This window comes from Mobula birostris, chromosome 17 (assembly GCF_030028105.1).
Source record: "Mobula birostris isolate sMobBir1 chromosome 17, sMobBir1.hap1, whole genome shotgun sequence".
NCBI classification, from domain to species: Eukaryota; Metazoa; Chordata; class Chondrichthyes; order Myliobatiformes; family Myliobatidae; genus Mobula; species Mobula birostris.
In genome coordinates this window covers 17243386-17266630 of record NC_092386.1, presented here as the reverse complement: position 1 = coordinate 17266630, position 23245 = coordinate 17243386, and the positions used below count along the sequence as shown (strand labels likewise).

General features: G+C 40.5%; 1 protein-coding gene across 1 annotated transcript in view; it reads left to right on the top strand.

The window, feature by feature from the left end:
* The window catches only part of chd1 (chromodomain helicase DNA binding protein 1), a 122532-nt gene that overhangs the window by 33116 nt on the left and 66171 nt on the right, over positions 1-23245 (top strand). Inside the window, exons 3-6 of the mRNA XM_072281322.1 lie at positions 19027-19234; positions 19638-19739; positions 20895-20971; positions 21774-21899. Coding sequence (XP_072137423.1) covers positions 19027-19234; positions 19638-19739; positions 20895-20971; positions 21774-21899 — 513 coding nt within the window. The remainder of the gene's footprint in view (positions 1-19026; positions 19235-19637; positions 19740-20894; positions 20972-21773; positions 21900-23245) is intronic.

The window sequence follows — 23245 nt, the reverse complement described above, 5'->3', positions numbered from 1 at the left end:
CTGGCATGGTACCAGATGACTGGAAAATTACAAATGTTACACCGCTATTTAAGAAGGGTGGGAGGCAGCAGACCTGTTAGCCTGAAATCCGTGGTTGGGAAGTTGTTAGAATCGATTGTTGGGTATGTGATTACGGAGTATCTGGAGGCACATGACAAGATAGGCCAAAGCCAGCATGGTTTCCTGAAAGGAAAATCCTGCCTGACTAACCTACTGAATTTTTTGAGGAAATTACAAGCAGGGTAGACAAGGGAGATTCAGTGGATGTGGTGTATTTGGATTTTCAGAAGACCTTTGGCAGGGTGCCACACATGAGGCTGCTTAGCAAGATAAGAGCCCATGAATTAACAGGGAAGTTACTAGCATGGGTGGAATATTAGCTGATTGGCAGAAAACAGAGTGGGAATAAAGGGATCCCATTCTGGCTGGCTGTCGGTTACCAGTGGAGTTCCACAGGGCTCGGTGTTGGGACCACTGCTTTTCACGATGTATGTCAATGATTTGGACTATGGGATTAATGGATTTGTGGTTAAATTTGCCGATGATACAAAGATAGGTGGAGGAGCAGGTAGTGTTGAGGAAACAGTGCCTGCAGAGAGACTTAGATAGTTTAGAGGAATGGGCAAAGAAGTGGCAAATGAATTACAATGTTGGAAACTGTATGGTCATGCACTTTGGTGGAAGAAATAAACGGGCCAACTATTATTTAGATGTGGAGAGAATTCAAAATGCAGAGATGCAAAGGGACTTGGGAGTCCTTGTGCAAGATACCCTAAAGGTTAACCTTCAGGTTGAATCAGTGGTGAAGAAGGCGAATGCATTGTTGGCGTTCATTTATAGAGGTATAGAAGATAAGAGCAGGGATGTGATGTTGAGGCCCTGTAAGGCACTCATGAGACGATACTTGGAGTATTGTGTGCAGTTTTGGGCTCCTTATTTTAGAAAGGATATGCTGACATTGGAGAGGGTTCAGAGAAGATTCAGGAGAATGATTCCAGGAATGAAGGGGTTACCATGCGAGGAACATCTGCCAGCTCTTGGGCTGTATTCCCTGGAGTTCAGGAGATTGAGGGGGGATCTCATAGGAACATTCTGAACGTTAAAAGGCCTGAACAGATTAGATATGGCAAGATTATTTCCCATGGTACGGGAGTCTAGGATAAGAGGGCATGACTTCAGGATTGAAGGACGTCCATTTAGAACAGAGATGCGGAGAAATTACTTTAGTCAGAGGGTGGTTAATCTGTTCAATTTGTTACCACGAACGGCTGTGGAGGCCAAGACATTGGGTGTATTTAAGGCTGCAGATAAGTTCTTGATTAGCCAGGGCATGAAAGGGTGTGGGGAGAAGGCAGGGGAGTGGGGATGATTGGAAGAATTGCATCAGCCCATGATTGAATGGTAGACCAGACTCGATGGGTCGAATGGCCTGCTCCTGCTCCTATATCTTATGGTCTTGAAATGTTAAATTTGTTTCTCTTCTTGTAATTGCTATTGTGGTGTTCCCAGCGTTTTGACTCTCGGCCTGTACTCACTGGAGTTTAGAAGAATGAGGGGGTGCTTATTGAATCTATCAAATATTGAAAGGCCTTAACAGAGTGGACGTGGAAAAGATATTTCTTATAGTGGGGGAGTTTAGGACCAGAGGGCACAACCTCAGAACAGAGAGACGTCCATTTAGAACAGAGGTGAGCTGGGACTACTTTTGCCAGGTGGTGATGAATCTGTGAAATTTATTACCACAGATGGCTATGGAGGGCAAGTCATTTGGTATATTTAAAGCAGAGGTTGATAGGTTCTTGATTAGTCAGGGCATCAAAGGTTATGGGAGAAGACAGTGAAATGGAGTTGAGAAGGATAATCCATCATGATGGAATGGTGGAGCAGACTCGATGGGGCGAATAGCTTAATTCTCCTCGTGTGTCTTATGGTCCTTTGGCCCATTAAGTCTATGCCAACCACAGTGACCACCCAGTTAGTCCCAATTTCCTGCTTTTAGCTCGTATTCTTCTATGCCACAGGTTTCCAACCTCTTTTTATGCCATGGAGCCTTACCATTAACAAAGGGGTTCATGGACCCCACGTTGGGAACCCCTGCTCTAAGCCTTCCCCTTCACATATTTAACCCTTTGGTTTTAAAATGATACTATTGTGTCTCCCTCGACCATTTCCTCTGAGCTCGTTCCATTTACTGACCACCCTCTGCGTGGAAAACCCTGCACATCAGTCCTTTTTAATCTTCCTACTCCCACTCTACATCTCTGGTTTTGGTCTCCCATATCCTGGCAAAATTCTGTTACCATCTGATCTGTTTTTTATAATTTAAATATTTCTATAAGTTTGCGCTCCACTCTGCTCCATTCTACTGCATTCGTAGAAATAAAGACCTAGCCTGGCCCACTTCTCCTTGTTTATAACTCAAACCCTCACTTTTCCTAATACAGAGTGACCAAAACAGTCACAGTGCTTGATATTTGGCTTCACCAACAATTAGAAGTTGGGACGTTTATAACTGCACCATAATGCCCCAATTCCGATACTCATAGCCGTGACTGATGAAGGCCAGCATGCGAAACATCATTTTTACCACTTACAAAATGGCGTTTAGCGTGCTGTCCTTCATCTGTGTCTACCTGTGACGCCACTTTCAATGAGCAGTGCACTTAGATTTGAGTCCCTCTGTTTCATTACTCCCTGCTGTCCTGCCCTTCATAGTATAAATCTTGACTTTGCAAAATGCATCACCTCACACTTCTACTCCAATTTTTATATTGTTTCAGAATTAAGTTGCATGATTTCAGCAATGTGAATCTTGCTGAAAATGTTGCAATTAAACATCTTACCAATGTGTAAATTTCACAGTTCCTTGTCTGGATCAAACTGAAGTATGTGATTTTAGAACCACCTTGGTGCTTTGCCTGTTATTCTCCACACTATCATTTCTCTTGCTGCTCATCCAGTTTAGATACATTTTGAAGTATTCAAGTATTTATTTGAATTTTATTAATTTAGTTCAATTGTTAGCTAGATCATACTTTTCTGTCTAGTGTCTCACCAATGCATAGAAAAAAATTATATAATTGGACGTACAGTTCTTGAGGTAAAACATGGGACTATATATTTTATTGTCTCATACACAGCTACCATGTCTAATTGTTTGTGATTTAATAGCTAGGTGTAATTAAGTATACAAAATAATTGATTTATCCTTGAAGTGTACAGATACTGGCCAAATGACATTGAAACCGAAGGTAAATTACTGAAGGATAAGCTGAATGTGTCTTGATAAATGTCAGACTACACCTCGTACTGCGAGTAGTTTGCTATTGAAGCATGAAGAGAATATAATTGCATAGAGAGTTACAAGGGCATATGCGGTATCAAGAGATTGAATTAGATCTAGATAGGAGGGATAAAAGCAGATTGAAGGCAGGTGAAAAGACTGATCAAATTTTGAATGCAGTAATGGAAGCTAAAATTTTCAAGCAATGTATGATATTTTCTAAAGTGATGTTAGTAATGCTTTCGTGTCTGGATAAGCTTGTGTGGGTGATTGTCAATGAAAGGAAAAACTTATTTGTTATACTACTTAATGGTATGATTAACTTGAATAGATTACGTTGATAAATTACCATCAAAAGGACTTATACTGTAATTGACATGTTAAGTTTGAAATACTAATGCCATGTTAGTGATTTTTGGGTTTAGGTCATTTACATTTAGCAAATGGCTTTGGCTACTTGATAATGTATTGTGGATCCCAGTCCACAATCTGGATTCCAGATTGCTGGCATCTGGAATGGATGCAAATCAGAAGGTGTGAAGTTTGTGTGTAGTTTCAAAAGAAAGCATTGTCTATACTTTTTAAATATGGAATTGACCTTTGTGTTTAGCAAATAAATATCGAGTCCCATGTTGGGCCAGCAGATCTTTCCACCAAAAGCATCTCCATATAATACCTGCTGTACCTTGTTTTATCGAATAAAGAAACTGCTTTATCTACCAGTAATTCTCTCCGGCGATTTCATTGACGCAACAACTCGCCATGTGGTTAGTTAATTTAAAATACACCCTATCCTCGTTATATGCGGGGGATACGTTCCTCGCAGTCGATGCATAGTATGGAAAATGCATAATGTGAATAATTATTTAAATGGAGAAAATAGGGATGTGTTTTGGAGGACTTCCTAAGTATGTTTTGTCTGTAATTTATTCACATTTTCATACCAATACAACACAAAAGCAGTACCACAAGGCAACATTCGTATTATATTTCATCAATTTGTGGTAATATTCAACACAATAAATCATAGAAAGTTAACATACTAGGGTGTACAGTACTCACCAACAGTGGCAGGTGTGTTGGCTGCAGGAGATGAGTGGTTGTGCAGTGGTGTCGGGCAGCTTTACGTGGATGAGGTGGATGGCTGTGGGTCATCAGGATCATCAAGGACAGCAAGGAGTGAAGGAAGACTCTCAGAACTGCCGGCAGCAGGAGATGACACCCGGTTTGAAGAAAGTGGTGAGGGTTGTTTGCTTGACAGCATTCTGTTTTTCAGTATAAATTTGCTTGTAGGGAAGAAGGATTGACTGCGGGGAATGACTGAAATGCTGACTCCGTTCTAAACTTGGGTCCATGTCCATCGCCATTTGTGCCAAGTGTTCCACAACCTTAAAAAATTCTGCCGGTTGCTTCACTGTAAAATCCTTCACCTGCAACTGGACACTTTCTTCTTCATCATTGTTATCACCTTCAGTCTGAGTTAAACGCAGAAGGTCATCCACACTTATTTCTTCATCATGAGAATCCAGGAGTTCTACCATGTCAGCAGTCTCAAGATCTGAGAGTCCTTCCCCACCAATTTTATGGCCCAGGGCCACTCAATCCTGGACAGCTGCAGTGAAAGCAGGAAACCCCTTGAGGGTGTGCATATTCTTACTCAAATCCTTAAGAGCACGGGGGGTTCAGTGAATGGTAAACTAAGAGAGGCTTCATCTTACATTCTCCTTCAGCGTTGGAACACATAAGCAGAGTCAACCTATCCTTTGCTGCCTTGAAACCTGACGCGGTCTTTTTATCCTTACTTATGTAAGTGTGTTTCGACATACGCTTCCAAAAAAACCCGGTCTCATCTGCATTAAACACCTGCTTTGGTGTGATGCCTAACTCAGCTATCATAGCCCACAACTGCAAAGAGTAGTGTTCAGCAGCTTCGTGGTCAGCACTAGCTTGCTCACCATGCACAGCTAAGTTGTGAAGCCTGTGATGATTAACAGTCTTAGAAAACGATCCCCTACTTGCATTAAAGCTAACAATATCACTTGATGCTTCCTCAGTAGCCTCTGAACAAAGGCAACCATAAATTTCCAAAGCTTTCACATGAAGATGATCAGAGCTGAGTGTTTTTTTCTTTGTTTCATGCTCAATGCACAAACTCAACATTTTCTCCATTTTTGTCATAATCGGGTTACGCACTTGGGTAACAATCTTTGAAGACACTTGTAATGAATCGATCACTGCACTTTTTATTTTCTCAGCATTTTTCTTTGTTTCTGATCGTGGACTCACCCAGGCCGAAGTAGTGTCCCAGAGCTGTGTTACCTTCACCTGACGCAGCCCTGTTTATAATTTCCAGTTTTTTTTCAAGTGTTAAAGCGGTTCTCTACCGCTTGGCTGATGGCCCAGGACTTGACGTAGGATGCTTAGGAGGCATAGTTAAATATTTGAAGCACAAAATCAGTGCACCATAGGTAATAACAACAGAGGTTTAAGAGCGCAAGATCGCAGATCCACGTGCTGCCAAAACCAATGCGAGACTGGCGGGAGTGAGACTGTGAGGCGTGCGCACATGACTTGTATTGATGGGAAAGTGGTGCTTCTCGTCCTAATAGCCTTGCATAACTGAGTTTTGGATGCATATAAGGAGAAGTTGGTAGAAGTAGGTTCGGTGCACAACTGTGAATCCACATTGTCTGAAGACGCATATAACGAGGATAGTGTGTAGTCACTTTCAATAGCTAACCTAAAAGTAGCTTTGTTATCTCTGATATATTTCAAGTGGAAACTGGTACAGGTTGACCTTCTCTAATCCGGCACCATTGGGACCTGAGAAGTGCCAGATTAGTGAAAATGCCGAATTACAGAAGGATCACATGAAGCATAATCAGTGCTGGATTATCGAAGGAACCAGATTACAGGTAGTCGGATTAGTGAAGGTCAACCTGTAACAGATTATATCTGGACTTATTTCTGAATTAAACTTTGGCATGGTGCTTATATTCAGGCGAGTAATCAAATATAGAGGTTGAGTATATTTTACTTCTATTCAGAATGCCAGTTATTAACTAATTTTAAAATATCCCAAATGTTTCCATGTATCTTCAAGGGTAAAGTACTTTTTTTATTATGTTTGACCAAGTTATGAAAGATGATCTCAAGACCCACAGAAATCAGAGGCTGCTTAATTTAGTTGGAGGCCAGAAACAAGAAGGATAAGTTGCTTTTCAGGCTCAAGTGAGACATTTTTTTTAGAATTCTGAATCTTTGGAATCCTTGGTCTCTGAGGGCAGTAAGTGCTCAGCCACTTGGTACTTCTGAGACTGAGTTGTGAGATTTTCATACATGAAGGGAATAATAATAACCAGCACTAATCTTTTTGATTGGTCATGTAGATAAAGAGTCACAAGTCCTGATTTTGATCCAGATTCTTATGTTCTTGCGTTTAGTAATAATGCAAATTGATTACCTTGCAATGCATCACAGGCAAAAAAGACTGAGGGCAACTTTTTTTGTTGTGGCCATTCCTTTGTATTTTATGATATGCTATTTCATGTTGGACTAAGGAAGTCAGCAGCAGGCCACTAAAGCTTTTTGGTTATGGTTTTCAAAAAAAATTGGGGTGGAACGGTTGTGTAGTGGTTAGCATAACAATGTTGTTGGGGTTCAATTCCTGTTGGTGTCTGTAAGGAGTTTCTATGTTCTCCTTGCGACAGCATAGGTTTCCTCCAGGTGTGGTGGTTTCCCCCACGTTACAAAGATGTATGGATTAGTATGTTTATTGATCACATAGATACATTTGGGCAGAATGGGCTCGCTCATTGGTCCAGAAGGGCCTGTTTCCATGCTGTATCTCTAAACTAAATCTGAATTAGAAAAAAGTTATGGAACTTGCACATGTAACCTGGCAACTATTTCACACTACTTTGAGTCGGGAACTCCTATTTTCCCCAATTTGTTGTTAACTCAAATGATTTGTTAATTTGGAAATTTAAAAATAACTATTACCATAGGATTGCACTGTAAATTCAACAAAAGTATGTACTTGTGCATAGGAGTGTTAGTTGGCAAGGTGACAAACTGCAGTGATGCTTGCAGTGCGGTTTATTTACTTATTGGGTAGGCTTGCCCAATGTTAATTCCTCCTGAAAACTCTCAATTGTTTACAGATTCTTCTTTGGTTATATCTCTCCCCTTCCTGTAGCTTACAAAATTGCTATACATGTGCTCCTTGAGTCTTGTTTGATGAACCTTTCAGATTTTAATTGTTTCACCTTTGTGAGTGTCTAGTCCTGGACTCTGGAGTTCATTCTGTATTCTTGCTTTCCTTTAATTTGCTGCTTAAAACCTATTAGTTTGTAAGCACTTCTGGTAATTTCTCCTACTATATTTGTGTGGCAAAACTTTTTTTTTGATAATGCTGCTGTGACCATTTCACACTTGAATATGTTAATTGTGTGTTACCATTACATTTAGACTTCTTAATAAACCAGCAATAGCATTACTCATATTACAACTTTCCTTGAACTTGATAGATTTCAGATACAGGTTTCCTCCGCCATCTGAAGGTAGAGCGTTCCTATGAAGCGGTTTGTAAGCCGGAATGTTGTGAAGTGAAGAAGCAATTACCATTTATTTATATGGGAAAAATTTGTGAGCGTTCGCCGACCCAAAAAATAACCTACCAAATCATGCCAAATAACACAAAACCTAAAATAACAGTAACATATAGTAAAAGCAGGAATGATATGATTAATATACAGCCTATATAAAGTAGAAGTACTTTTCTGCAATCATTGCACTGTCCACCGTAGCGAAAATCTCACGCAAGCGCTCTTGGCAGAAACTCTCTCTCCAGTAACCTTTAAGCTATGAAGCTGCCAAATCATACCAAATAACACATAAAAAATACACACCCTATATAAAGTAGAAATAATGTATGTACAGTGTAGTATCACTTCCCGGAATCCGGAAGACAGTGAGCACACTGATGATGGTGTGTTGGTGTGATGATTGTCGGAGGTTGGGGTGGTGGGACACTGGGGTGTCATCTCATCGTCGCCTGTTTCCATCAGGGCAGGCAGGTCATCTTCTTCTATGTCTGCCTGTCTCGATGTCGAAGGTTGAGGTTCGTTGTCTGCTGTGGCTGATGTGGAAGGCTTGAAAAACAACAGTATGCTTGACTGCTTAGCCTCGCGCATCTTTCTATCATACAGTTCTTTGTAAGCACTCAAACTATCCTGCAAATGTGCCCTAAACATATGTACCCTTTCAAAATTAAGGTTGTACTTTTCTGTAATCATTGTTGTCAATTGCAGCGAAAATCTCACGCAGTTGCTTCATGTCTAGTTCCTGGATGACTTCACTTTTGGTCCATTCGCTACTGCATTCGGGTTCAATTGTTATCCTCTCCTCTTGCAATTGCATCAGCTCTTCATCTATCAGTTCTTGGTCATGGGATGCTGAAACCTTTTCAACATCATCTTCGTCAATTTCCACAAGCCAAATTCACCACGATTGAAGCGCTTAATTATGTCTAGTTTTACGCTAAGTGTAACACCCTTACGGGCTCTTTTAGGCTTTTCCAATACCTTAGAACTCATCTTGCTAACAGATGCTCAAAATAAATCGACATAAAGCATAGATGCACACAGGCACGCGTTTAAGCAATGCTGGCTAGAGTGCAGTTCCAGGGGAGGAGCTTGGCTGCTCGGGGCGCGCGCTGCCTTTTTTTGTAACAGTGAAAACACCTGGTAGCAAAGGCAGGTAACTAATGTAGGTCTTTCGTAACAGCGAGGTGTCGTAAAGCGAATGTTTGAAAATCGGGGGACATCTGTAGTCTATTCTGTTGCAACATGAGATACTGGAGAAGCAGCAGGTCAGACAGCATTGTTCTGACATTGTTTCTTTGCCTGAATTCAAGGGTTATGGTCTTTGGCTATGAATAGTTTAACTAACAATGAAATTCTCTGCAATAATGGTGTTAGAAGTTAGGGTATGGTCACAATAGTCTGCTTGCTTCATTATTTTCTCAAGTTAGAATTGAATAACTATGGTATTTTAATTTTAAGCAGGAACTTTAAGGAATGAGTGCTTAAAAAGTTGTAGTTTTCGTGTGTATACATCATGGTAGAGTTTTGTAATACCTAACAATTGGAAGTAAGATTATAAAATAAGTGCTGCTGAAGAGTCTTGGCCTGAAACGTCGGCTGTATCTTTTTTCATAGATGCTACCTGGCCTGCTGAGTTCCTCCAGCATTTTGTGTGTGTTGCTTGGATTTCCAGCATCTGCAGATTATCTCTTATTTATAAAGTGTAGAACTTTTTCAGGATGTACATTTTAAGGAACTTGGTTTACTTGGCCTTTGTTGGTCCTGGTCATCTATGGATGCTGCATCCCAGCTGCCTACATGATATGCAAGCAAGGACAATACGATATGGAGAGCAAGCTGCTGTCTATGCAACAGGCTCTTCCTGTCATGCAGCTGATGTATCCAAGGAGTGGCAGCAGCCAATATAGTTTAGCACCGGAGGTGTTGCAGGAAATGCCAGTCAGCGTTGAGCTCAGCGTAGAGCTTCCTTGGGACTGCAGCTTTGGACTTTGCCTTTTGACTTATTCCTGAAACTTTCCCCGTGAGTGGGTATAGCTGTAAGTTTGAGATCAGAGTTTTCCTTCTAGATGAGCTGCCAACCACGGCTGACGAGCCCCACTTGCCCGAAGCAACTGATTTTAAGATGTCAGATACCCACCTTTGCCCCTTCTCCTGTCAGTAGAAACTGTTCCACTGGTCTTAGTAGCTAAGCCACACATGGAAACCAGGAGCTGGTCTTGGTTGTCAGATGCTGTTGGAGATGCACGGCATTAGGAGCCATTAAATAGATAGTGAGAGCTTATCCATGTTACCACCCCTGGCTATAAAACCTCAAGGAACCCAAGTTTACTCGAACCCTGGTAAATCCTAGCTTACTTACAAATAGATAACCAGCACTATTTTCCACTCTGGCTTTGGTTATTTATTAGTAGAGCTTAAAATTTAGGATTAACGTTTTTTTCTGTATAAGAAAGCATACTGTTCAAGCCTAATTCATAGTTTATATTTTTTTTCTGGATTGAATCTTACCGCAAAAATGTTTTGCGTGTTTCTTCACAAAAGGAGATTCCCATCATAATTCTAAAGCCAGGTGTTTATCATGTTACTCTGAACAATGTTAAGGCAGCAGCACCCTCTAGTGTTTAGTACTTTAATAATGAAACTTGATTTCTCTGTTTTACAGTTGGCTGGGTTCCAAGCAAAGAAGACTACTAAATTTTTGCAGAAGTTGCCATTTAGCTTCCACTACACAATCAAGTCTTTCATTCATTAGAAATAAACAGATGAGGCACTGGATTGTTACCCAAAGATTTGGTTTCAGCAATGACTTAGTTGTGTTTGGACTGTGGCAGTGATGCAACATCAGACATCCCACCTCTCCCGGAAGTTCCGGGAGTCTCCCGCATATTGATAGTGGCCTGCAAATTATATACAATATCCCGGAAATCGATATTTTTTTTTTGAGAGTGAGGGAGAGAGAGAGAGGGTGTGAGCGCCATGGCAGAGTGTTCCAAAAAAAGAAAATGTAGAACATACGTCACCCCAGACTACACTAAAGTGTACCCCTGCCTATTAGGGGTCAAAAATAATGACAGTGTTGCTCGCTGCACTGTTTGCGACAGTGACTTTTCTATTGCCCATGGTTGGTTAAGACTGTAAAAGACATGAGGTGAGTCTAACAGGTGTCATTCGTTCATTAGCATAGCTAATGTTATTTAAACTAGCTGGCTAGCTGCTAAGGAACTACTCTATTGCAGACATCCCACATCTCCCGGAAGTTCTGGGAGTCTCCTGCAAATTGATGGTGCTACCTCCCTGAAATGAGTTTTTGCAGGAGGGGATGTCTGCAACATGATATTAGATTGAGCTATCTAGGTGAATCTAATGTTGTAAAAATGTTGGCCTTTTCAGCTTCTAATGTTGTAAAAATGTCATGTCAGCAGAATTTCTAATGCCTGCCTTGCATTAATTAGAAGTCTGTTGAAGAATATAGTGCTTTAGGACAAGATCTGCACGGTAGTCTGCTTTTTTAAATGTAGGTTTGACATTGCTTTCCTAAATGAAACTATTTAAATGTGGTGTATGGGTAACTCTCATTTGTATTTGGGAAAGTAAACACATTTGTGATTCTAACCAATTGTAAGTTTATCTTGTAACACATTGCACAAGTTTTACAATCTCCTTTAATGTGTGTTTCACATTCTCTGTGTGTCTTCATTTCCTTTATTATACTACTGAGCTGAAGTAGATTCAAATTCAAACTAAGTCAGGAGTTCCCAACATGGGGGTCACAGACCCTTGCATAATGGTATAGGTCCATGGCATTAGAAAGGTTGAGAACCCCTGAACTAAGGTATGTTTAGCTATTCCTTCCTTTGCTCTTATTACCGGCATGGAATCCTTGAAAATACAACAAGACAGCAGTATGTATTATTGTGCCACTTGGTTGAAAACAAAATAACCTAGCTTTGCCCATCAGTTAAACAGCTAAGTATTTTTAAGATTATGAGTGTTCCTCTACCATCCTTTCAGACAGAGTTTCAGACCTCACTACCTAACCTAGTTGTCAATTTTCCCCTACGTTTTCCCATTGAAACATTCCTATCACTCTTTCTTAATGACCCCTCCCCCACTCCAATCTCTCTCTCTCTCTCTCTCTCTCTCTCTCTCTCTCCCCCCCCCCCGTTTCATTATTAGTATCAGTGCACTGAATTCAACAATTTCGCAACACTCCTTGTATATTGTTATGAAAATATCGCAACGTATTAGATTATGAGAACACTCAGTCCTCTTTAATTTGTCATTTCTTAATGCATACATGCATTAAGAAATGATACAATGTTTCTCCGGAGTGATATCACAGAAAACAGGACAAACCAAAGACTAACACTGACAGAACCACATAATTATAACATATAGTTACAGCAGTGCAAAGCAATACCATAATTTGATAAAGAACAAACTATGGGCACGGTAAATAGTCTCAAAAGTCCCTGAGTCAATTGACTCCCGAGTCCCCGATAGCTAGCGGCAAAAGGGAGAAACTCCCTGCCATAAACCTCCAGGCACCGTCAACTTGCTGATGCCTTGGAAGCAGCTGGGCACAGCTGACCCTGAGTCCATCCGTTTGAAAACTTCGAGCTTCCGACCAGCCTCTCCGATACAGCCTCCCGAGCGCCTTCGACCTCACCCCAGCTGCTGAAACACGCAAAGCCGAGGATTTCGGGGCCCTTTGCTCCGGAGATTCCAGTTACCACACAGTAGCAGCGGCAGTGAAGCGGGCATTTCAGAAGTTTTCCAGATGTTCCTCCGCACTCTCTCATCCGTCTCCATCAAATCAGAATTGTGCACGGTTCCCGTCTTGACAGATAACAGACATTACCACCGAAGTGGCCGTGCGCGCTGCTGTCGCGTCGCCATCTTCTCCTCCTCCTCTCTACATATTAACTGTAATCTAAGGGATTTTTTTATGTTGGAATACAGGTTTCCCCTGCTATCCAAAGGTAGAGCGTTCCTATAAAACTGTTCGTAAATATCCAAATATCCAGACCTGCCTCTGTTTTTTTTGCACTACCTTACTTTCCATTTTTCTATTTTCTATTTATGATTTATAACTTAAATTTTTAATATTTACTAATTTTTACTATTTTTAATATTTGTAATCCAAGGAGCGGAAAGCGCAGAATCAAATATCGCTGTGATGATTGTACGTTCTAGTATCAATCGTTAGGCGACAATATGAAGTATAAAGTAAGCAAATTGCGTAAAGCGAAGAAGCAATTACCATTAATTTATATGCGAAAAATTTTTGAGCGTTCCCAGACCCAAAAAATAACCTACCAAATAGCACATAAAACCTAAAATAACACTAACACATAGTAAAAGCAGGAATGATATGATAAATACACAACCTATATAAAGTAGTAATAATGTATGTACAGTGTAGTTTCACTTAATGGAATCGGGAAGATTGAGCCAAAACCGATTTGTAGAAAAAAATCGGCATGTACACACATGAGCACACACCTGCCCACGCAAGGCTTCATGGTCGTGGTAGTCTTTCTCCGGGTAAACACAAGTTTAAAGCAGGCATCCTTTTTCGTAAAAGCAAAAATCCTCTTTCGGTTAGCAAAAATAGGTACTGATGTAGGTCTTTTCGTAAAAGCGAAATGTTGTAAAGCAAATGCTCAGAAAGTGGGGGCCACCGCTTTCTAAGAGAAAAGTGAAGTTTCTAAAAGTGATATTTTGGTATACCATCAAATGCAGCATTATTATTACATATGAGTGTCTTGTTTAAAGTGGTGATCTATTGTTGTCAGTCTGGTGAGGACTGCTAGGTGAAGAATATTAGGAATTTGAACCAATGTTTCAATGATCCTGCAACAGCTCATATCCGGGCAATTCCATCACAACCGAAGGGCTTTCTAGTGTAGTGGGGTGATTTTAGATGTCAGGATGACATATGGTTGGAACAGAACATTCACTTATTTATCTGCTATATTAACCTTGACTTCTTTTACCTATGATGGACCCCTGAGAGAGTAATGATGGAAGATTCAGTGGTGGTCGTATCAATGAATGTAGTTGGAGTTAGGTTCAATCGGTACATTTAACGTCAGAGAAATGTATACAATATACATCCTGAAATTCTTTTTCTTTGCAAACATCTAGAAAAATAGAGGAGTGCCCCAAGGAATGAATGACAGTTAAATGTTGGAATCCCAAAGCCCCCCCAGCTCCTCCCCCCCCCCCATCGGATAAGCAGCAGCAAAGCATCAGAACCCCAAAGACTACTCGTTCACCTGGTATTCGTCATACCACAGGGTCTCTCTCTCCCTAATAAGGGAAGAAAAGGTATCCCTGTTTCACGGTGAGAGGGGAGACATAACAAAGCAGCTCGCTGATTTATGATGTTAAAAGTCTGTTGTGTTGCTTCTTCCAAGCTCTGTGCCCAAAGATCTTGGATCCCTGGGCACACAGCCAGCAGTCAGATCGCAGCTTTTGATCTTTCGTGTACTGCCACGAAAATCTGGCACCCTGAAGGCATGCTATTCTTTCAGGCCATGCCCTCAGCATATCAAAAAGTGGCTGGTCATGAGGCCCTGAGAACGGGTCCCATTTCCGCAAAAAACCAAAGTCAGCACGTAACTCCGGGTCAGGGTCTTCAAAAGAACCTTGAAAGGGAAAAAAGAGTTATCAAATGTCTGTGAGCCTGATTTGTTTTCTGGCATTTGCATGGAATGAACAGCAATGTAGCTGAATATTCTCCAGGTTTGGCTGTTCATAGGTTACGTTTGCAGGATATTTCAGAATGTTGAGAATGTGCCACAATTGTGGATTAGTTCAAGCCAGATGTTATCAAAGCATTGCTGCTCATAGGTATGAATGGAATATGTTCTGAATTCATGGAAGAGTTAAAGGTGAATTTCAATTTGGGATTAAGCATACAACTTCAGCACCAGTACCTTTTGTATGCAGTATACATTACAGTGGCTGCAGGCAAATTATTTCTAGATATTGCATGTAGAAGTTTGAATTGGTATCAGTAAGAGTCAGTATAAAGAGTCTGTGAGGAATCATCTGCTTGACACTTCAGGCTGAATTGATTTTGTCTTTTTATATATTGTACGTCATTGACCATCAGAAAAGGCACAAGTGCCATACCATTTGATTTCCCTTGAGCCTATTCAATAAGATCATGGCTCACCCAGTTATTCTCCCTTTGTCCATAATTCTTGATTCTAATACTGAGTAAAATATCCATCTATTTAATCTTTGGGTATATTCAAGTATTCAGCCTCCACATCTTCCTGGAAAAAGGAATAACAAAAACTTCAACATTGTGGGAAACAAAACTCATTCCCATCTCAGTCTTAACTGTGTGACCACAATGATTCCCAATCTCTGAATAAAAATTCTCCTTATTCACCTAGGATAAGATGTGCATCTTGGGCCCCTCCCCTCCAAAATAAGTGATGATTTATGATATGGATTATTTTTTAAATATTGGGAATATAAATTTGAACATTCTGCTAAGCACATTATTTCAGCACACCACATTTGACATGTATATAAAAAAAACTATAGAAATCTGTCAAAGCAACACATGCAAAATGCTGGAGGAACTCAGCAGGCCAGGCAGCATCTATGGAAACGAGTACAGTCGATGTTTTGGGCTGAGACTCTTAGGCAGGACTGGAGGAAAAAAAAGATTGAAGTAAAAAGGTGGGGGGAGGGGAGAGAAGGGATAAGTACAAGGGTGATAGGTGAAACTGGAAGGTGGAGGGGTGAAGGAAAGAACTGGGAAGTTGAGAGGTGAAAGAGAGGCTGGAGAAGGGGGAGTCTAATAGGAGAGGACAGAAGGCTATGGAAGAAAGACAAGGGGGAGGAGCACCAGAGAGACAATGGGCAGGCAAGGCTATGAGATGAGAGAGGGAAAAGGGGATTCGGAATGGGGAGGTGGGAGTTGGCCGGCCACATGGGTTTCCTCTCACACCCTAATGCTGTGCTAATAGAAGAAATGATTATTAAAAATTCCTCTAGTGTAGGTGGGTGGTAGGAGAATCAACAGAGTTTACGGGCATTGAGGGAGAATAGGTTGCAGTGAAATATGTTGGGAAATAAGACTGATGATACTGCTCTGAGAGATGTCACAGACATCACAAGCAAACAACCGTCTCATATTTCAAAATAAAATAATGGGAAATATGAGAAATAGCTGTTTTTCCCCCTTGGAAAGCTGTTAGGTAGGTTATATAAGGCCCAGTGACCTGTCGATTGCACTTTGCAAAGTACCTTTAAGACTTGAGCTGAATGCATGGAGCATGGTATTTGTAATTAATCTTGCACTTGGAATACTAAAGAATTTTTATGGCAGTTTTAAGCTGGATCCTTTTGATAGGCTCAAAGTGTGGCACATGGTAATGATTTTAGAGATAACATTAAAATATGAACAGATAAATTTTCACTTGGATATTTTAAAGATGATCCTGATAGTTATTTGATAGCACTCTGCAAAGCAGGAGGGAAATGATCTGTGATTTTTGGAACTTTGTGACTGTAGCTAAATATGTTGGAGGATTTTACATTTACTGTTTGCCCTTGTGCTGTAATAAAATTATTACATTGTGATGACTGGCAGGCAGAAATATTAACTGATGGCATCTAAAACAATATTTGTATTATTTTGTTATATTTCAAGGAAATGGTATTTTAAATTGTACATAAAATAACAAAATTCAGGAATGAGCATTTTAAATTTGATTAGTTTCATTTCTCTTGATTGGAGAGTCCTACCAGAGGTGGGGAGGGGTTTGTGGGGGAGAGCACCTTTATTTAACTAACATCTTTTATTTTGTTATGTAAACTGTGGCATTAGTGATTCAGTCAAGTGTTCATTAAAATTCTACTGTGCTGAGGAACATTTTCAATATTTAACCTGTTCACTGTAAATGAAGTACTTAAGATGGTCAAATCAACTTAAAGTGTATTTTTTCCATCAATTAGCATCACATTCGCTCTGTCATTGCCATCTAGTCACCTAATTTCTTATCAAGCCTACTATCTTTCAGAACACAATGTATCAGAGTTGGAACCATCAGTCACTGAATGTTTTCTAGTTGAAGAGTAGTAGAAGAATTATTTAGATGTTGTCAAATAATACTTTGATTTTATTTTGTTTTTATTTCTACTTCATTGTCCTTTGCTACCACTGCTGAGTTCACCTTATCCTGTAAGTGAGAAAATGGTATTCATTTCTGGCCTGAAGCACCCTGCCTCAAGTCACAGCAGACTGAAAAGCTTCAGCATGTAGATATTAAGAAAGAGGATGTGCTGAAGCTTTTGGAGAGCATCAAGTTGGATAAGTCACTGGGACTGGATGAGATGTACCCCAGGCTACTGTGGGAGGCGAGGGAGGAGATTGCTGAGCCTCTGGCAATGATCTTTGCATCATCAATGGGGACGGAGAGGTTCCGGAGGATTGGAGGGTTGCGGATGTTGATCCATTATTCAAGAAAGGGAGCAGAAATAGCCCAGGAAATTGTAGACCAGTGAGTCTTACTTCAGTGGTTGGTAAGTTGATGGAGAAGATCCTGACAGGCAGGACTTATGAACATTTGGAGAGGCATAATATGATTAGGAATAGTCAGCATGGCTTTGTCAAAGGCAGGTCGTGCTTTACAAGTCTGCTTGAATTTTTTGAGGATGTGACTAAACACATTGATGAAGGTAGAGCAGTAGATGTTGTGTATATGGATTTCAGCAAGGCATTTGACAAGGTACCCCATGCAAGGCTTATTGAGAAACTAAGGAAGCATGGGATCCAAGAGGACATTGCCTTGTGGATCCAGAACTGACTTGCCCACAGAAGGCAGAGTGGTTGTAGACAGGTCATATTCTGCATGGAGGTCGGTCACTAGTGGTGTGCCTCAGGGATCTGTTCTGGGACCCCTTCTCTTTGTGATTTTTATAAAAGACCTGGATGAAGAAGTGGAGGGATGGGTTAGTAAATTTGCTGATGACACAAAGGTTGGAGGTGTTGTGGATAGTGTGGAAGGCTGTCAGAGGTTACAGCGAGACATCGATAGGATGCAAAACTGGGTTGAGAAGTGGCAGATGGAGTTCAACCCAAATAAGTGTGAGTTGGTTCATTTTGGTCAGTCAAATATGATGGCAGAATATAGAATTAATGGTAGGACTCTTGGCAGTGTTGGGAATCAGAGGGATCTTGGGGTCCGAGTCCATAGGACACTCTGTGGTTAAGAAAGCATATGGTGCATTGGCCTTCATCAGTCATGGGATTGAGTATAGGAGCTGAGAGGTAATGTTGCAGCTATATAGGACCCTGATCAGACCCCACTTGGAGTACTGTGCTCAGTTCTGGTCACCTCACTATAGGAAGGATGTGGAAACCATAGAAAGGGTGCAGAGGAGATTTACAATGATGATGCCTGGATTGGGGAGCATGCCTTATTAGAATAGGTTGATTGAACTCTGCCTTTTTCCCTTGGGACGCAGAATGAGAGGTGACCTGATAGAGGTGTACAAGATGATGACAGGTATTGATCTTGTCGATTGTCGGAGGCTTTTTCCCAGGGCTGAATGGTTAGCACGAGAGAGCACAGTTTTAAGGCACTTGGAAGTAGGTACAGAGGAGATGTCAGGGATAAGTTTTTTTATGCAGCGAGTGCTGAGTGCCTGGAATGGGCTGTCGGCAACAGTGGTGGAGTCCTTTTTAAGAGACTCCTGGACAGGTACATGGAGCTCAGAAAAATAGAGGGCTATAGGTAACCCTAGGTAAGGACATGTTCGGCACAGCTTTGTGGGCCAAAGGGCCTGTATTGTGCTGTAGGTTTTCTATGCTTCTATTGCACTGTTGGTGTCTAATCCCTAATCTCTGGGATTCTCTTCCAAGTCTTCCTACTTCTATAATTTTGCCCTCTTAAGGTGCCTAGCCTTTCATCACCCTTTATAGTTGTCTGGTGTAACTTTGGTTTCTTTGGGAAGTTAACAAACTGAAACCCCACAAGATTGTTTACATTACGGTATGGTTCCGTATTTCTCTAGGCAGCTTGCGGAAAGAAGAATATTTCAAAATATTAAACTTAATTCAGTTACAGCGAAGATTTAATCATTTGTGTGTAATTTTTCTTTTAGCCAATCTGACAAAGAGTCAGGCTCAAGTTCTGAGAGCAGCAGTGATGGAAGTAGCAGCCAATCTGATAGCAATGACTCCAGTGACTCTGACAGTGGTTCAGACTCTGCCAGCCAATCTGATTCTGATTCATCTGGTTCCGAAAGTAATGCATCATCTAGAGGAAAGAGACCAATTGAAAATAAAGTCCTAAAAACAGATGGAGCAGAGGTAAATGAAACAAATATGTTCGTGTGAATACTTCATGTTAAACTGAAGCATGTAATGCTAGATTTGAAATGAATTTGAAATATTTTGTGATTTGATGTTGCAATTTATGTATCTAATCATTGGAATTCCTTGAGCTATTGCAATTACTTATTAAATGGCAAAAGGCAGCATATGCAAAATATATAATTTCCCTGCCCATAATTTGCAGTAACCTTTGGGCTATAGTAACCAGTAAAAGCCAGGTAACTCTTGTACTGGCAGCTGCAGAAAAGTTAATTTATCTTGAAGAGTTAGCAGATTGTTTGCATTAGGGAGACAATGATTTTTGGTAATTACTCATTAAAGTGTGGGTGACCATCGTAAGTTTTAACTGTTGACATGCTCTTGCTCCTCTGTGTTGCAGTTTTGGAAATCAAATCCAAGTATTTTGGCTGTGCAGAGATCTGGAATGTTAAGAAAACAACAACTACAACAGCAGCAACTTTCTTCAAACAACAGTTCAGAGGTTTGTCATTTGATTAAAATACTACCTGCGAGAACTCTATTAAATATAACAGGCAATTGCTAAGCATGCTAAGTCACCCAGCATTGGTGACTTAGCACAAGGAAAACCAGGGCATTTTGCCCTCTGGTCACTTTCAGTGGTAGTTGTATTTCATCATGTGCGCAATTAAATTTATTCATACAGAAACAAAAGTTGCATCTTGAAATAATTTAAGTAAACCCAGTCATGCTCTTCACGTCAGTAATTCTGGTAGACAGGTACTCTGTAACTGATATATGAAAAAAGTGTTTGATTTCTGAAGCCTGGTTATATTTGGGACTTTGGTAATCTGGCACCCTTGGAAGTTTGGTAGAGCTGAACTGGTAGATTTTCCAGACTATTAATAGCCCAACACACTTCTAATTCATTTTTTGCATGTTGTACATTCTCAGAGTAGCATAATAATATTTCTAGTGTGATAAATAATAAGTAGCAGTATACTATAAAATTTCCAGTGAATCTAATGGCTTTAAAGGGGACACTGGACAATGGATAATAGTGATTTCAAAGGGAATGCCCAATGCCCAGGTAAATATACGGGGATTGGGGGAAACTATCTCTGATGAACCTGATAGCGAAACACCCAGATCGTTCTTGTAATTTGATAGTAAGTTACCAGTTTTACTGAGGTATGTAAAGCAGTAATCAATGCAAGAGCATTGGTTAGCATTTTGTTGTGGGCCTTAATGTTAAATACATAAACTGTAGCTAGGTTTGGTGTTATAAACCTGAGAGACTCTGCTGATGCTGGAAATCCAAAGCAATACATTCAGAGTTCTAGAGGAGCTCAGCAGGTTAGGCAGTGTCTGTGCAAATAAACAAACAGTTGACATTCCAGACTAAGACCCTCCTTTAGGACTGGAAAGGAAGGGCAAAAATGCCAGAATAAAAAGGTGGGGGGGGGGGGGTGAAAAAGAATATTTGTTCATACACAAATTTGATCTCTTGAATAATATAAAATCACTTGCACACCACTTGTTAATAGTGTGTGTTGAAACTTGGAAGTGTTTCTTTAAATTAGTGAAAGGATTGTTGCATTCAGAATTGTTTGCAGTAATTTTTGTTTTCATATATGCTGATATGTTAAGTATTATTTGTATTGCTCTGATACTTCAGGAGGATTCATCAAGCAGTGAAGATTCTGATGAAGACTCATCTTCAGAGGACACAGCTAGACATGTGAAACGTAGAGAGTAAGTTTATTTATTTTGATTATTTGCACCAGAGGAACAGGATAGTCAATATAACATAGAAATACAGTTGTGTCAGCATGAATTAAGCAGTCTGCTGGCCTGGTGGAAGAAGCTGTCCCAGTGCCTGTTGATCCTGACTTTTATGCTGCCTTACCATTTCCCAGATGGTAGCAGCTGGAACAATTTGTGGTTGATGTGACTTGGGTCCCCAATGATCCTTCGGGCCTTTTTTACATACCAGTCTTTGTAAATGTCCTGAATAGCGGGAAATTCACATCTACAGATGTGCTGAGCTGCTCACACCACTCAGTCCTGCAATTGTGGGAAATACAGTTCCCAAACCAGGCAGTGATGCAGCCAGTCAGGATGCTCTCAGTTGTGCCACTGTAGAAAGTTCTTGGGATTTGGGAGCCCACACCAAACTTCTCCAGCTGTCTGAGGTGAAAGAGGTGCTGTTGTGCCTTTTTTCATCACACAGCTGGTATGTACAGACCACGTGAGATCCTTGGTGATGTTTTTGTCAAGGAACTTAAAGCCGTTCACCCTCTCAACCCCAGTTCCATTGATGTCAATGGGGGCTAGCCTGTCTCCATTCCTCCTGTAGTCCACAACCAGCTCCTTTGTTTTTGCGACATTGAGGGAGAGGTTGTTTTCTTGACACCAAATGTTTCTGTGGGGGTGGGGGGGGATCCAAGCTGCTCTTGGTACTGACCCACAGGTGATGAGGGAGATTTTTCAGGTTAGTGGGCTTGCTTTATGTGATAGTGAAGTAATGTCATTAGTGTCCCTCTTTCCTCTTTAGTGAAGACTGGCAGATGTCTGGCTCCGGTTCTGAGGAGGAAGATTTTCGAGAGAAGAGTACTTCAGGAGACAGTGAGTCTGACTACCAGCCCAACAACAAAGTAAAAAGCAGGAAGCCTCAGTGCAGGTACAAATTTAAGGAATTTAAAATAAGAGATTAGCTGAATCTTGCAAACTGAATAGGCACTTTTAGTCATTTTTTGTTATCATTATCTTCATTGAAGCTATATTAATATTTTATTATGAATTCAAAAACTGGATATGTTTCTGATCGATGTGATCAATTGTCACAGGCTGCCACACTTTATCAGTATGCGAGTATGAATACCAAATCGGGCTTGATTTGAGTTGGATATCCTGCTCTTGCAGCTAGTGAGTTTTCGAAGACAGGTTATTGTCATATGCACAAGTAAATTATTGCATTGGTACCCTAAAACACTTGCAGCAGCAATAGAGACACAATATTCACAAGACAAATTTAAATTATGCAAAACTATCCAAGAAAGAACACAATTAGAATAAAGAAAACAAATGTGGAAAAGGTTCTAAGGGTTATGGAGGTAGTGTCTGGGTTAAGAGAAAACTAATGAACTAATACAACACTAAAATGTGTTTAGTCAGTGCCCAGTTATAATAAAATGTTTGTAGATCAACAATAAAGGAGGTGCTGATTCCTTTAGTTGTAGAACGGAACGTACTGGTGGAGCATTTGGGAAGGGTGATATTAGAAAAAGAAAAAGTTAAAACCTGTATAAAATACTTCGCTAGAGTTCATATATTAAGTAGAATTTTCTCAAAGGCATAATTTAAATATTTCATTATTAGCTTTTTACAAAGAATAGTTCAGCTACTTCTACTCTGCTGATAGCATCTAGTTGCTCAAAGTTATTTGCAATACCAGAGGACATTTGTTTAAAGTGAGTGCAGGAAAGCTTAGAGGAGATGTCATTTTTTTTGACATGGAGAGGGGGTTATCTGGGATACACTGTTCGGGTGGTGGTAGAGGCTGATGTAATAGGGACATCTTGGAACTCCTAGATAGATACATGGATGTTACAGGCAGTGTAGGAGGGAAAGATTAGATTGATCATGGAGCAGATTAAAAGGTTAGCACAACATCATGGGCTGAAGAGCCTTTAAGATCTATGTTCTAAGCAGTGTTTATACTCTAAACTACATTAAGATGCTCTTTTGGACCATATCCAAGACATTTTTCCTGAGATCAGTAACACCCATAGCTTAAGCTACCTTTCTACAAGACCTCATCCTCCCCCAGCTACACAGGCATCCTCTCACATACAGTATTTCACGTAATGATCACTGTCAGGTTAACTTGAAATGTATTGATAAGTGGGGTAAGGTTGTGTGCGCATGGTGACATTATCTTTCTGGATTAACTAGCAGGTTTTGACTTTGCAACAATTGGATATATGCCCCTCCCCAAGCATTCATTTTAAAATCAATGTTGTTCAG